Here is a 16,345-nt window from a genome sequence, read left to right on the forward strand (position 1 = left end):
CTATGCACTGACATACCACCAGAGATAAGGGATAGAGGGAGGAAAAGGCTGTGCACATAATAGATAGCAATATTGTGGCAAATGTAATAATCCTGAATAAATGTAATAATTCCAGAACTTTACACGTCCATTCAGACATCCACTGACAGAAATAAAATAGTTATTTTTTGGGTTGTTAGTGACGTCAAATGCAACGCACTGAACGCACCCCCTGAACATGTGATGGTGACGTCATATTTGGGTAGTGTGCCCGGAAGTATCAACGATAGTAAAACTTAAATAAGTAAAGCTAGTGCTGCATTACGTCTAAATCGAGAAGAATAAGAGCAATAACAAGACATTAATTCTTGGACCATCAAGGACCCTACCAGCATGTCGAGTATGGATAGTATCCTTTCGAGAGTGTTAACGTTAGCTAGGCGGAAATATAGGTAGAAAAGGAAGGCCTCTGTTTAGTTCACGATAAAGCCTCGTCTGAATACGATTTTAAAATAGCTATCTATATATGTATCAGGTTTAGATTTATATTTAAGCGTAAAGTTTATACTTGGATTGCTTGGTGGCAAAGGTAAACGCTTGTTTGCTCTTATTGATATTGTAACGACATCTGCCAAAGTAGACATAATCTATAAATACACAACCAGTTTAGTAAACATTTTACTAGTCTGAAGACACCCAGTGCCTGGTAGCATGGCTGGCATTTACAGCTTATTCACATGTCTACATCACAGGTATTTCAGTTATGTGGTGGAAGCACGTCACCAACGAGTAAAGTTTGTTTGTAAAGAGGGTATGAATAAAGTTTCAGTATTTGTGCCCTTTTGGGTTTAATTTATGTATGACCATTTTGAAACAGTCTTTAACGTCACGTCACAGAGCATCTCTTCAATCTCAAGTTTTCAGCCAAAGAACTGCAACGAAACTCTAAGAAATGTGACAAAGAGGAAAAGGCAGAGAAGGCCAAAGTCAAAAAAGTAAGTAGGCTTTTTACATCATTAGTCAATCCCTGAATCACCTCACCTTAACTCTGAACATATCAACTGAGAATGTAGGGATACTGAACCTTTATCCTTGCCATAGGCTATCCAAAAAGGAAATGTGGAAGTGGCACGGATCCATGCGGAAAACGCCATCAGACAGAAGAACCAGTCGGTCAACTTCCTTAGGATGAGCGCTCGGATTGATGCAGTGGCCTCCAGGGTTCAAACAGCAGTCACAATGAACAAGGTGCAGTTGTTATACATACCTACGCCCTACGAGACTTCACACAGCGACGTTCTTGTTTTGTAGGTAAACATTTGTTCACACTTTACAACACGTAAAACATTGGTTTGGATGTTCAAAATGGAGACACTAATTCTGCTTAAGATGGTTCCACACTTTTTTATTTGGGAGGGAAAATTTGGTGCAATGTTATGTGAAAGTTCAAGGTAACTACTGCAACAATGGCTGTGTCCAACCACACAGCAAGGTACCTTTCTATTTAAGTAATGTTGGTTAATTCTACAGGTCACTAAATCTATGGCTGGAGTGGTGAAAGGCATGGATGCCACACTGAAGAGTATGAACCTGGAGAAGGTAACGTGTGTATTTTAGAATTTTATTTGGATCCCCATTTGCTATTGCAAAACCAGCAGCTATTCTTCCACACAAAACATGGCACAATACAGAACATTAATAGATAAGAACAGCTCAAGGACAGAACTACATACATTTTAAAATGTCACACAGCCTCCATATCAGTACAGCCGTCTTCATCGACCTGGCCAAGGCTTTCGACTTGTCAATCACCGCATTCTTATCGGCAGACTCAATAGCCTTGGTTTCTCAAATGACTGCCTCGCCTGGTTCATTAACTACTTCTCAGACAGAGTTCAGTGTGTCAAATCGGAGGGCCTGTTGTCCGGACCTCTGACACTCTCTATGGGGGTGCCACAGGGTTCAATTCTCGGGCCGACTCTTTTCTCTGTATACATCAATAATGTCGCTCTTGCTGCTGGTGATTCTCTGATCTACCGCTACGCAGATGACATCATTCTGTATATTTCTGGCCCTTTTTTGGACACTGTGTTAACAAACCTCCAAATGAGCTTCAACGTCATACAACACTCCTTCTGTGGCCTCCAACTGCTTTTAAATGCTCTAAGTGCATGCTCTTCATCCGATTGCTGCCCGCACCCTCCCGCCCGACTAGCATCACTACTCTGGACGGTTCTGACCTAGAATATGTGGACATCTACAAATACCTAGGTGTCTGGTTAGACTGTAAACTCTCCTTCCAGACTCACTTTAAGCATCTCCAATCCAAAATTAAATCTAGAATCGGCTTCCTATTTCGCAACAAAGCCCCCTTCACTCATGCTGCCAAACATACCCTCGTAAAACTGACTATCCTACCGATCCTTGAATTTTGCGATGACATTTACAAAATAGCCTCCATCACTACTCAGCAAACTGGATGTAGTCTATCACAGTGCCATCTGTTTTGTCATATTTGTCGCCAAACCCACTGGCTCCAAGTCATCTATAGGTCTTTGCTAGGTAAAGCCCCGCCTTATCTCAGCTCACTGGTCACCATAGCAACACCCACCGGTAGCACGCACTCCAGCAGGTATATTTCACTGGTCATCCCTAAAGCCAACACTTCCTTTGGCCACATTTCCTTTCAGTTCTCTGCTGCCAATGACTGGAACGAATTGCAAAAATCACTGAAGCTGGAGTTTTATATCTCCCTCTCTAACTTTAAGCATTAGCTGTCAGAGCAGCTTACTGATGGCTGTGTACAAGTACAGTGAATCTGTAAATGGCACAACCTCATCCCCATATTATTACTTATCCTCTTGCTCTTTTGCACCCAGTATCTCTACTTGCACATCATCATCTGCATATCTATCACTCCAGTGTTGATGCTAAATTGTAATTATTTCGCCTCTATGGCCTATTTGCCTACCTCCCTACTCTTCTACATTTGCACACACTATACATAGATTTTTCTATTGTGTTATTGACTGTACGTTTGTTTATGTGTAACTCTGTGTTGTTTTTGTCGCACTGCTTTGTTTTATCTTGGCCAGGTCGCAGTTGTAAATGAGAACTTGTTCTCAACTGGCTTACCTGGTTAAATAAAGGTGAAATTAAAAAATAAATTAAAAAACATGCACACAAAATATCTAGGTCAAATAGGGGAGAGACTTTGCGCCGTGTGGTGTTTCTTTATCGTTTTTTAAATCCAGGTTTTGCTGTTTACTTGAGCAATCACAGGTGGGAGTTCCGTGCAATCATGGCTGTGTGTGTGTACGCTCATAATGCTGGTAGTCAAATACAGCTATTTGATAGGTGTCACTCTCTTTTTAGACAGTATACATCTTATGTTCTTCACAATCTGAGAGGGAAATTGGGTAATGAATGTCTCATCTCTCTAGATCTCAGGCCTCATGGACAAGTTTGAACATCAATTTGAGACATTGGATGTGCAGACAGCCCAAATGGAGGACACCATGAGTAGCACAACCACACTTACCACACCACAGGTAATGATGCTTTTCTGTGCTCCCGCTAGACAGACCTTTGGTCTTTGACCAGATTTGTGGCCTTTAATCTTGAAGTCTGTAACAGTAAATACACATCCAAGTACAGATCATGACGAGATACATTTGTTTATTCTGCTCTGTTCACAAACAATGGAGATTGTTTGTAACAGTCAGTGACGTGTTTCAGAATCAAGTGGATTCACTGATGCACGAATTGGCTGATGAAGCAGGGTGAGTATTCCTCATTTTGTGGTTTTCTCCATTCTTGAAAAAACTTGTATATAAAGGATGGAAATGTAATGTATAGCAATTTGTTCTTCTGTTTCTTTGTGTTTAGTTTGGACCTGAACATGGAGCTCCCACAGGGGCAGACTGGATCAGTGGGAACCAGCGTAGCATCAGTAGAGCAGGTACAGAAACAGGCCCTGAACAAGAGCCATTATTTTTAATCTAACATTAAGCACAGGAAATATCCCTAAGGTGTGGAAAGCAGCTTTTGTTCTGCCATTACATAAGGGAGGTGACGGTAGTGATTTGGATAACTATCGACCCATCTCTAGGCTCCCTTGTCTGGTAAAGATTCTAGAATCTATAGTCAACAAACAGTTACAATCTTTTCTTTCTGCTAACAGTATTCTTAGTACCAATCAATCTGGTTTTAGATCTAAACACAGTACCACATCGGCCACTATGCTTGTTGTAAATGATATTGCAAATGCCTTAGACGATAGAAAGCACTGTGCTGCGTTGTTTGTAGATTTGTCAAAAGCTTTTGACACTGTAGACCATGCTATCCTCTTGAGTAAGCTGTCATCTATAGGACTGGGCACTGATGCCTGCCGATGGTTTTATGACTATCTTAAAGATAGAACTCAAGCCGTCATGGTCGATGGGGTCAAGTCTGACCCCTTACAGTTACTTAAATGGGTCCCTCAGGGTTCAATAATTGGCCCACTATTGTTCTCACTTAATATAAACAACATTGGTGATGATGTCAGATATTGTAAATTCCATTTATATGCAGATGACACAGTGATGTACTCTATTGCTCCAACAGCAGACCAAGCTTTAATGCAGTTGGAGTCTGATTTTAGGATACTACAGGGGTCTCTTTTACAGCTTAAACTTGTTTTAAACGCTAAGAAAACAAATGTCATGTTTTTTTCTAGGTCTAAACTCTCAGTTAGAAACACGTTTGTAATCACTAGCTTGGATGGTACTCAAATCAATAAGGTCTCTGCATATAAATACTTAGGGGTATGGTTAGATGATAGGCTTTCTTTTAAAAAAACATGTTACTGAATTGGGAAAAAAGCTCAAATTCAAGATAGGATTCCTTTACAGAAACCGGGCTTGTCTGTCCTCTGTAAATAGGAAAAAAATTGTGCAGGCTACTTTTATGTCCGTTTTAGATTATGGTGATATTATCTATATGCATGCATCGGCAAACACATTAAAACCACTGGATGCTATTTACCATTGTGCACTCAGGTTTATCACGGGTGATAGTTACAGAACTCATCACTGTATCCTATATCAACATGTGGGTTGGGTCTCTCTATCTGTGAGGCGAGAGCAACATGCTCTCTTGTTTATTTATAAAGCACTTCTTTTAAAACTACCTCCATATATATCATCATTAATTTCCACAAGATGTACTAATTTTAAAACCAGATCACAGATGTGGATTACATTAGAGACTCCTGCGGTCTCCACAGAGTTGGGTAGGACTGCCTTCAGTTCCTTTGCACCTTATTTATGGAACAAACTGCAGATCCAGCTTAAGTTAGACACTCTGGTGTCCCTTGCCCATTTTAAAATGTTTATGGAGGATCAATATGATGTTGTCTGTGATTGTTTCTGTTGAATTGTGTATGTTTTGAAATGTTCTTGTCTGTATGTCTAAAACTGTACATGTCAACATGTTTACACAGGGCACAGCCGTAAAAGAGATCCAGGTCTCAGTCTGTTTTCCCTGTTAAAATAAAGATAAAAAATAATAATAATAATTATATACCCTACCACACTTTCAATTGTCTACTGAACAGGATCTTTAAAATAAATTATTGGGATAATAGAGCAATGATAACAATGCTGATATTATTATTGTAGCTGTGCCTCAGGCTTGCAGAAATATTGCCCTCAGCCCCACCCCTCACCCTTCTTACATAATAAAAAAAAGTTGTATTTTTAGAGATGTCTGACTTACTGCATCTGCAACAACATAACACCTGTTTTTCTTTTGTTCTCAGGATGAACTGTCTTCAAGGCTTGCCAAACTCCGAGACCAAATGTAAAGGAAGAACTCGGTCTGAGACCTCGATGCATGGCCTGAACTGGATAAAAATCCAAGACCTGCTGTTCTTTTCATAATGTCTTTGTCTCTCATTTAGTTTCTCTTTAAATGTATATCTTTGAGAGCCTTGCCCTTGGGTCCTTTATTGGTGTTCGAAATGTACTATTTTATATAGAGAGTATGAAGGTACCGGAATATAGGCCGCCAGCCTACTAACACAGACTTATTGGTTATGGAAAATTCATGATTTAAAAAAATATATATTATAACTGTTATGGTTGCATCTCCAACTGATGCTTTTTGTATGTCTTTATTGTGTTGTAGTTTGGCAGACCTCTCTTGTGTCTTAAAATGAAACTACAATGTTATATGATGCGTTTCTTTCCGGTGTCCCTCCATTTACCCATTTCCTGACAAGATATTTTATTCACGTGAATAATACAAATTGTTTTTAAAATGTGTATATATTCTCCTATCCTGTATCAGAACGGCATGGTTTTATGAAGAGATTGGTTGTTTGATTCTTACATTTGATAACTGAGGTTTTTTTGTGTGTCTACACAGTTTAGGGTATTAGATAATACAATTTTATACAGTAGGCTGTCATTGTAAATAAGAATTTGTTCTTAACTGACTTGCCTAGTTAAATAAAAATAGCACCTTTAGCCTCTTGTACCAGGTATCTTTTTCAGTCTCATTTCCATGTACATCTCACTCTATTTGCATGTATGTAAACAATGTTGAAAATAATAGGGATTAAAGCCGTGCTTGACTTGGACCGAAATAGGTGCATGTACTCATTTGGGTTCTGGTACTGTTTATATTTAAGTGCAGGAGCTCCACAATACTTTTGAGCTAATATTCTATCTAGTTGAACAGGAGCTCAAGCAGTAGAACATGTGAGGTGCAGGTACTAAGTCAAGCTCTGGCTTAAAGATGAAAATGTTGAATGTGCATGTCAAAATGACATATCGTCTGATGAAATTTGCCACGTTATAACATAAATATCCCCGACATTTGACGCTTTGGAACGCACCCACACTTACGCATTCTTGGGTCACGTGAATTGCCCCCTCCCAGCTAGTAATCACGTGAAATGTCTAAGACGCTGTGTAGACAGTGGAGTTAGTTTCTGTACCTCTCTAGCTACTCAACTAACCAAATATTTATAAAAGTATTTTTTTTTCTGTTTTTATTATACGAGCCTCGACCAGCCCCTTCAGGTGATAACGCATCAGATGACCCGTCGGTAGTATAATCGTAACCGAATGATATTGCATGTTTTGTGGGCCTGCCAGTTAACGTTAGCTAGCATCAGCATGTTTGTGGAGGCTTAAACACAGCAAGCAATGGACCTGTCAGCTCGCTAGCGATCTAAATCAAGTAATGTATAAGCTATTTTAACTATATAGTTACTGTATATTTTGTCAATAATTTAGCAATTTTTCATCGCAAGCGAGTAAACTAAACCTTTTCTGAATGTTGTTTAACGTTATTAGCTGGCTAAGTTCGTTAGTTAGCTCGCTTGTTGTACATAGCTAACGTTAGTTTTATGTAGCTAACGTTAGTTCTTTTGATAGTTGAGAACGTAACAAACTACACCAACATTATAGTACATCTCTGGCTACACTTCAATACCAAAGTTATACTTCCCTTCATTTCACTTTTTATGCTGTATCCCCTTTTGTAAATACATGCTAATTTGTGCAATGAATAACTGGTAGTGTAAATGCTTTCATTTACATTTTTCACATATCCTAACTATATCTGTCCCTCTGGTGTCATATAAGCTAATAATCATATACTCTTGCAATCTAGATATTTTACCTATTATGTAGCTAACATTTTTTTGACCTTACCAACTGTTTAGTTTGGATGATACTAGCTAGTAATTACATCACATTAGAGATAATGACATATCTGTATTTATTCTGCATGTTATGTCTTGTGCTGAAGCTGTAAGTGATACGAACAGAAAGCCTGCTGAAGAGGGCCAAAGTCAGACTGACTAAATTTCAACATTCTGCAAACTGAAAGATTAAGGGGATGTCAAGCACAGCCATGAAGAAAAAGGTAGATAAATAAAAAATGAACGCTACACTGGTATTTGTAAGAATTGAAATAACATTTTCAGTGACAATAGACACTGGGGGCTCAAAAGAGTTGTAGGAGTCTGTGGTTGTCCCCCTATAGAAATTCCCCTTATATGCAATTGGTTAACGTCCTCTAAAGGTGTTGCTGATGGGCAAGAGTGGGTCTGGGAAGACGAGCATGAGATCGATCATCTTTGCCAACTACATAGCCCGAGACACACGCCGCCTTGGAGCCACGAGTAAGTACTAGCTAAAGTTTCTAAACTAAATACATTTTTAAGCCAGTTGAAAATGCCATCATTTCAATTGTTGTCAGATAGCTAAGTCGTGTTGCATTGATGCTCACCCTATTCTAATTAATTAATTTTCTTTCTCCTATCCTCTTGCGACTTAGTTGATGTGGAGCACTCCCATGTGCGATTCCTTGGCAATCTGGTTTTGAACTTGTGGGACTGTGGAGGGTAAGTCAACCAGTCTCTTTCAGCCTCATTTGACAAGCTGTAGGGTGTTTCTCTATGTGTATCACCACAATTAACACTCTGCTTCCTGTGTCTCTCAGACAAGACACTTTCATGGAGAACTACTTCACCAGCCAGAGAGACAACATATTCAGGAACGTGGAGGTGCTGATCTATGTGTTCGATGTGGAGAGCCGTGAGCTGGAGAAGGACATGCATTACTACCAGTCCTGTCTGGAGGCAATCCTCCAGAACTCCCCCGACGCCAAGGTCTTCTGCCTGGTGCACAAAATGGATCTGGTTCAGGAGGACCAGAGAGACCTGGTGAGCTGGGGTTCACACAACACCATGCCGATCAGACACTTAATGTTTTAATGCATCAACTCATATTCACTTATTCATACACACATTGAATTTTAAGACATATTTCACTAGGAATCTGGCTTAACACTTTTGCGGCACTCAGACATTCCTTCAAATGGCCAGAGGGCTCCACCACTAACCAACCTGTTAGGAGGCTATTTATTTAGCATGGGGGTGTGCTCAACTCTTAACACCTATGTGGAAGACTGATTGTCCTCCCTCTCTCCAGATCTTTAAGGAGCGTGAAGAGGACCTGAGGCGTCTGTCCAGGCCATTGGCTTGCACCTGCTTCAGAACATCAATCTGGGATGAAACACTGTACAAGGTAGCTGCTCTGTCTGTATGACTGTTTATCGCTGTTTCCTCAGATAAGTCTCTAACATCTTGTTTCTCTATTAAGGCATGGTCCAGTATTGTTTACCAGCTGATCCCCAATGTACAGCAGCTGGAGACAAACCTGCGTAACTTTGCCCAGATCATTGAGGCAGACGAAGTGCTTCTGTTTGAGAGAGCCACTTTTCTGGTGAGGGCTGCTAGCTATTGAAAACGGCTTTGTTGAAAATCTGATGGTTGGATGAGTAGGAAATTATGTAATTTCTGGTGGTAATGTTTGTTACAGGTAATCTCTCACTACCAGTGCAAAGAGCAGCGTGATGCTCACCGCTTTGAGAAGATCAGCAACATCATCAAACAGTTCAAGCTCAGTTGTAGGTGAGGTCCTCCTCCAGAAGGAACATGTCTCTGTGGTGACCTTACTGCGTCTCGACCTGGTATCTCTGTCTTTGGTGTTTTCATGATGCAGTACTTTGTGGTGTTTGCAGTAAACTGGCAGCCTCCTTCCAGAGCATGGAGGTGAGGAACTCCAACTTTGCGGCCTTCATTGATGTCTTCACCTCTAATACATATGTTATGGTGATCATGTCGGACCCCTCCATACGTAAGTATAGCCATTATTATTATTTATTATTAAGGACTTGTTTGTACATGAGAAAATACATATTTACTGTAAGTCAATCAATCGAATATATTTATAAAGCCCTTTTTACATCAGCAGATGTCAAAGTGCTATACATACAGAAACCCAGCCTAAAAGCCCAAACAGCAAACGATGTAGAAGCATGGTGGCTAGGAAAAACTCCCTAGAAAGGCAGGATCCTAGGAAGAAACCTAGAGAGGAACCAGGCTCTGAGGGGTGGCAAGTCATCTTCTGGCTGTGCTGGTTGGAGATTATAACAAGCCAGATTGTTCTCCAAGATATTCAAACGTTCATAGATGACCAGCAGGGTCAAATAATAATCACAGTGGTTGTAGAGGGTGCAACAGGTTAGTACATCAGGAGTAAATGTCACTTGGCTTTTCATAGCCGGGCATTCAGAGGTCAAGACAGAAGATGCGGTAGAGAGAGTTGAAAACAGCAGATCTGGGACAAGGTAGTACGTCCGGTGAACATGACACTCTAAATAATGTTGTCTCTACTTATAGCCTCTGCAGCCACACTCATTAACATCCGCAACGCCAGGAAACACTTTGAGAAGCTGGAGCGTCTGGATGGACCAAAGCACAGCCTGACCATGCGTATGCGCTAAGTACTGCATCTGGCCCAGAGGGTGCCAGCCAGCTGAACCAATCAGTCCACAGACAGCTAACTACAGGCTGTGGTCCAGCCTTGACCAACGCATATGAGCAGCCCTGCACTGTGCTACCCTGTCTCACTCAATCACATGTTGTTTTTCCTACAGAAGATTCTGTTTTCCTTTAAGTCAAATCTTTGTTGATCTCATGTATCATGAACTGTGATGCCTTTCTCAGACATAATTGTCAGATTTAAAAAAAATATATATATAGAAAAATCTATTAAATGCTCATATTTTACTGTTAGGGGATACCAATGCTGTCTTGGTCTGTCACAAAGTCACTCTGTAAATGGTAAGCACAGTATGTTGATTAAAAAAGGAAAAGGAGCCTCAGAAATTATTTTCTGCTTTGTATATAGTCAAGTGACTATATTTACAATGATCTGCTGTTGTCAAGGCTAGAGTTACGTTACTATGTGGATGTGATGAGTGCTACGTCACCATGCCATCTCATGTAGTCAAGGCTTTGACGCTGAATTCTATGAATCAGGGCTCTAAAACCCTGTTCCTGGTGAGCTATGGTCCTGTAGGTTTTCACTCCTAACCCTAATATAGCACACCAGTTTCTAACAATTAGCTGGTTGATAATCTGAACCAGATTAGTTACAAATGGGGTTGGAGCAAAAACCTACAGAAGGGTAGCGCTCCAGGAACAGGGTTTGAGACCTGTTATCAATGCTTTGAGGTGATGGAAACTGGTGGGTGGTGGGATATGAGTGTGAGCTCAACAAATACAGTATCTCACACACTGTTGAACACTGGAAAACACATTTTGTGAAGATTTTAAACCTGGAATAGTGCATTCATGCATAAATAAAACATATTTAGAAATAAGTCTGGTGTGTTCTGCAACATGTGACAAGGAATATAATATGGTGTAAGTTTTTTTTTTTGGTTGTACTTTTACCCCTTTTTTGTGATATCCAATTGCTAGTTAGTCTTGTCCCATTGCTGAAACTCCCGTACGGGAGGGGTGAAGGTCAAGAGCCATGTGGCAGGGTTGTCCTTCGAAACACGACCCTGCCAAGCCACACTGCTTCTTGACACACTGCTTGCTTAATAAGGATTTAGCCCCTTTCTTTCAATTTTGCCTAAAATGACATACCCAAATCTAACTGCCTGTAGCTCAGGCCCTGAAGCAAGGATATGCATATTCTTGGTACCATTTGAAAGGAAACACTGACATTTATGGAAATGTGAAAGGAATGTAATGGAATATAACACAATAGATCTGGTAAAAGATAATACAAAGAAAAAACCAACTGTTCTTTTGTATTTTTTTTGTACCATCATCTTTGAAATGTAAGAGAAAGGTCATAATGTATTATTCCAGATCAGGTGCAATTTAGATTTTGGCCACTAGATGGCATCAAATCAAATGTTATTTGTCACATACACATGGTTAGTAGATGTTAATGCGAGTGTAGCGAAATGCTTGTGCTTCTAGTTCCGACAATGCAGTAATAACCAACAAGTAATCTAACCTAACAATTCCACAACTACTACCTTATACACACAGTGTAAAGGGATGAAGAATATGTACATAAAGATATATGAATGAGTGATGGTACAGAACGGCATAGGCTAGATGGTATAGAGTACAGTATATACATATGAGATGAGTAATGTAGGGTATGTAGACATAAAGTGGCATAGTTTAAAGTGGCTAGTGATACATGTATTACATAAAGATGGCAAGATGCAGTAGAAGATATAGAGTACAGTATATACATATACATATGAGATGAGTAATGTAGGGTATGTAAACATTATATTAAGTGGCATTGTTTAAAGTGGCTAGTGGTACATTTTTACATAATTTCCATCAATTCCCATTATTAAAGTGGCTGGAGTTGAGTCAGTATGTTGGCAGCGGCCACTAAATGTTAGTGGCGCTGTTTAACAGTCTGATGGCCTTGAGATAGGAGCTGTTTTTCAGTCTCTCGGTCCCTGCTTTGATGCACCTGTACTGACCTCGCCTTCTGGATGATAGCGGGGTGAACAGGCAGTGGCTTGGGTGGTTGTTGTCCTTGATGATCTTTATGGCCTTCCTGTGACATTGGGTGGTGTAGGTGTCCTGGAGGGCAGGTAGTTTGCCCCCAGTGATGCGTTGTGCAGACCTCACTACCCTCTGGAGAGCCTTACGGTTGTGGGCGGAGCAGTTGCCGTACCAGGCGGTGATACAGCCCCACAGGATGCTCTCGATTGTGCATCTGTAGAAGTTTGTGAGTGCTTTTGGTGTCAAGCCAAATTTCTTCCGCCTCCTGAGGTTGAAGAGGCGCTGCTGCGCCTTCTTCACAACGCTGTGTGTGTGGGTGGACCAATTCAGTTTGTCCGTGATGTGTACGCCGAGGAACTTAAAACTTTCCACCTTCTCCACTACTGTCCCGTCGATGTGGATAGGGGGGTGCTCCCTCTGCTGTTTCCTGAAGTCCACAATCATCTCCTTTGTTTTGTTGACGTTGAGTGTGAGGTTATTTTCCTGACACCACACTCCGAGGGCCCTCACCTCCTCCCTGTAGGCCGTCTCGTCGTTGTTGGTAATCAAGCCTACCACTGTAGTGTCGTCTGCAAACTTGATGATTGAGTTGGAGGCGTGCATGGCCACGCAGTCGTGGGTGAACGGAGTACAGGAGAGGGCTCAGAACGCACCCTTGTGGGGCCCCAGTGTTGAGGATCAGCGGGGTGGAGATGTTGTTACCTACCCTCACCACCTGGGGGCGGCCCGTCAGGAAGTCCAGGACCCAGTTGCACAGGGCGGGGTCGAGACCCAGGGTCTCGAGCTTGATGACGAGTTTGGAGGGTACTATGGTGTTAAATGCTGAGCTGTAGTCGATGAACAGCATTCTCACATAGGTATTCCTCTTGTCCAGATGGGTTAGGGCAGTGTGCAGTGTGGTTGTGATTGCGTGGTCTGTGGACCTATTGGGTCGGTAAGCAAATTGGAGTGGGTCTAGGGTGTCAGGTAGGGTGGAGGTGATATGGTCCTTGACTAGTCTCTCAAAGCACTTCATGATGACGGAAGTGAGTGCTACGGGGCGGTAGTCGTTTAGCTCAGTTACCTTAGCTTTCTTGGGAACAGGAACAATGGTGGCCCTCTTGAAGCATGTGGGAACAGCAGACTGGGATAAGGATTGATTGAATATGTCCTTAGACACACCAGCCAGCTGGTCTGCGCATGCTCTGAGGACGCGGCTGGGAATGCCGTCTGGACCTGCAGCCTTGCGAGGGTTAACACGTTTAAATGTTTTACTCACCTCGGCTGCAGTGAAGGAGAGCCCGCAGGTTTTGGTAGCGGGCCGTGTCAGTCGCACTGTATTGTCCTCAAAGAGAGCAAAAAAGTTATTTAGCCTGTCTGGGAGCAAGACATCCTGGTCCGCGACGGGGCTGGTTTTCTTTTTGTAATCCGTGATTGACTGTAGACCCTGCCACATACCTCTTGTGTCTGAGCTGTTGAATTGCGACTCTACTTTGTCTCTATACTGGGACTTAGCTTGTTTGATTGCCTTGCGTAGAGAATAGCTACACTGTTTGTATTTGGTCATGTTTCCGGTCACCTTGCCCTGTTTAAAAGCAGTGGTTCGCGCTTTCAGTTTCACGCGAATGCTGCCATCAATCCACGGTTTCTGGTTTGGGAATGTTTTAATCGTTGCTGTGGGTACGACATCGTCAATGCACTTTCTAATGAACTCGCTCACCGAATCAGCATATTCGTCAATATTGTTGTTGGGCGCAATGCGGAACATATCCCAATCCACGTGATCGAAGCAGTCTTGAAGCGTGGAATCAGATTGGTCGGACCAGCGTTGAACAGACCTGAGCGAGGGAGCTTGTTGTTTTAGTTTCTGTTTGTAGGCTGGAAGCAACAAAATGGAGTCGTGGTCAGCTTTTCCGAAAGGAGGGCTGGAGAGGGCCTTATATGCGTAGCGGAAGTTAGTATAACAATGATCCAAGGTTTTACCAGCCCTGGTAGCACAATCGATATGCTGATAGAATTTAGGGAGTTTTGTTTTCAGATTAGCCTTGTTAAAATCCCCAGCTACGATGAATGCAGCCTCAGGGTGTGTGGTTTCCAGTTTACAAAGAGTCAGATAAAGTTCGTTCAGGGCCATCGATGTGTCTGCTTGGGGGGGAATATATACGGCTGTGATTATAATCGAAGAGAATTCCCTTGACAGATAATGCGGTCGACATTTGATTGTGAGGAATTCTAGATCAGGTGAACAGAATGACTTGAGTTCCTGTATGTTGTTATGATCACACCACATCTCGTTAATCATAAGGCATACACCCCCGCCCCTCTTCTTACCAGAAAGATGTTTGTTTCTGTCGGCGCGATGCGTGAAGAAACCAGCTGGCTGCACCGACTCCGTTAGCGTCTCTTGAGTGAGCCATGTTTCCGTGAAGCAGAGAACGTTACAGTCTCTGATGTCTCTCTGGAATGTTACCCTTGCTCGGATTTCATCAACCTTATTGTCAAGAGACTGGACATTGGCGAGTAGTATGCTAGGGAGTGGAGCACGATGTGCCCGTCTCCGAAGCGTGACCAGGAGACCGCTTCGTTTGCCCCTTTTACGGCGTCGCTTAGGGTCGCCGGCTGGGATCAGATCCATTGTATTGGGTGAAAGGCAAAACACTGGATCCGCTTCAGGAAAGTCATATTCCTGGTTGTAACGATGGTGAGTTGACGTTGCTCTTATATTCAGTAGTTCCTCCCGACTGTATGTAATGAAACCTAAGATTACCTGGGGTACCAATGTAAGGAATAACACATAAAAAAAACTAAATACTGCATATTTTCCTAGGAACGCGAAGCGAGGCAGCCATCTCGGTCGGCGCCGGAAGTAGGCGCCGACCGAGATGTAGGCATCAGTGTATGTGCAGCATTTTAGACTGATCCAATGAACCATTGTATTTTTGTTTTTAAAAATTGTATCAAGACTGCCCAAATGTGCCTAATTTGTTTATTAATAACTTTTCATGTTCAAATTTGTGCACTCTCAAACAAATAGCATGGTATTATTTCACTGTAATAGCTACTGTAAATTGGACAGTGCAGTTAGATTAACAAGAATTTAAGCTTTCTGTCAATATCAGATATGTCTATGTCCTAGGAAATGTTCTTGTTACTTACAACCTCATGCTAATCACATTAGCCTACATTAGCTCAACCGTCCTGTGGAAGGGACACCGATCCCGAAGAAGATTTATTAAATAGTTAGGGCTCTTCAATCCGCATAACAGAAGTGCAACTTTACAGATTGAATACAATTTAAAGGCAATGTTCCTGCTTTAGTGGATACCGCGTTCACGATAAACTCTGCATATTTCGGCTAGATCGGAAATTGACCCCTTTTGCACGAACTCTTATCACATAAACAGTGTACAAAACATTAAGAACACCTACTCTTTCCATGACAAACTGACCAGGTGAAAGCTATGATCCCTTATTGATGTCACTTGTTAAATCCACTTCAAATCAGTGTAGATGAAGGGGAAGAGACAGGTTAAAGAATGATGTTTAAGCCTCGAGACATTGTGTATGTTTGCCATTCAGAGGGTAAATGGGAAAGCCAAATTATATGTGCCTTTGAACGGCGTATGGTAGTAGGTGCCAGGCACATCGGTTTGTGTCAAGAACTGCAACGCTGCTAGGTTTTTCCACACTTGGTTTCCCGTGTGTATCAAGAATGGTCCACCACCCAAAGGATATCCAGCCAACTTGACACAACTGTGGGAAGCAATGTCAACATGGGCCAGCATCCCTGTGGAACGCTGTCGACACCTTGTAGAGTCCATGCCCCGACGAATTGAGACTGGTTGCACTCCACCCCCTTTTGCCATCAGAACAATGTTCCCTCTATTTATTTCCGGCACTGGGCAAATTTCAAGTCTGCTGAGCGCTAACTTCAACATTGTGAACACGGAGGCTTACCTGCTTTAAGTTAACAGTTTTAACAGTGGCCAAGTA

General features: G+C 41.9%; 2 protein-coding genes across 3 annotated transcripts; both read left to right on the forward strand.

Annotated features, from left to right (window-relative positions):
• Window positions 1-208: 208 nt before the first annotated feature.
• LOC129815980 (charged multivesicular body protein 1b-like) lies at window positions 209-6,491 on the forward strand. The gene is made up of 8 exons (XM_055870187.1): window positions 209-388; window positions 877-974; window positions 1,081-1,227; window positions 1,510-1,578; window positions 3,423-3,530; window positions 3,718-3,761; window positions 3,868-3,940; window positions 5,783-6,491. Exons 1-8 carry the CDS (start codon window positions 373-375, stop codon window positions 5,825-5,827), a joined length of 600 nt encoding a protein of 199 aa, XP_055726162.1. The 5' UTR covers window positions 209-372; the 3' UTR covers window positions 5,828-6,491.
• Window positions 6,492-6,900: 409 nt separating this feature from the next.
• On the forward strand, window positions 6,901-11,208 carry rraga (Ras-related GTP binding A). 2 transcript variants are annotated; one of them, XM_055870167.1, is made up of 10 exons: window positions 6,901-7,209; window positions 7,783-7,899; window positions 8,059-8,158; window positions 8,314-8,380; window positions 8,479-8,701; window positions 8,970-9,065; window positions 9,141-9,263; window positions 9,360-9,451; window positions 9,562-9,677; window positions 10,223-11,208. In XM_055870167.1, exons 2-10 carry the CDS (start codon window positions 7,873-7,875, stop codon window positions 10,324-10,326), a joined length of 948 nt encoding a protein of 315 aa, XP_055726142.1. In that variant the 5' UTR covers window positions 6,901-7,209; window positions 7,783-7,872; the 3' UTR covers window positions 10,327-11,208. The 2 variants fall into 2 exon arrangements, with proteins under 2 accessions (XP_055726142.1, XP_055726147.1); XM_055870172.1 differs by having other exon boundaries at window positions 6,901-7,049.
• The last annotated feature ends 5,137 nt before the right edge of the window (window positions 11,209-16,345 follow it).

The sequence above is a fragment of the Salvelinus fontinalis genome, chromosome 2 (genome assembly GCF_029448725.1).
Source record: "Salvelinus fontinalis isolate EN_2023a chromosome 2, ASM2944872v1, whole genome shotgun sequence".
In the NCBI taxonomy this organism is placed as follows: Eukaryota; Metazoa; Chordata; class Actinopteri; order Salmoniformes; family Salmonidae; genus Salvelinus; species Salvelinus fontinalis.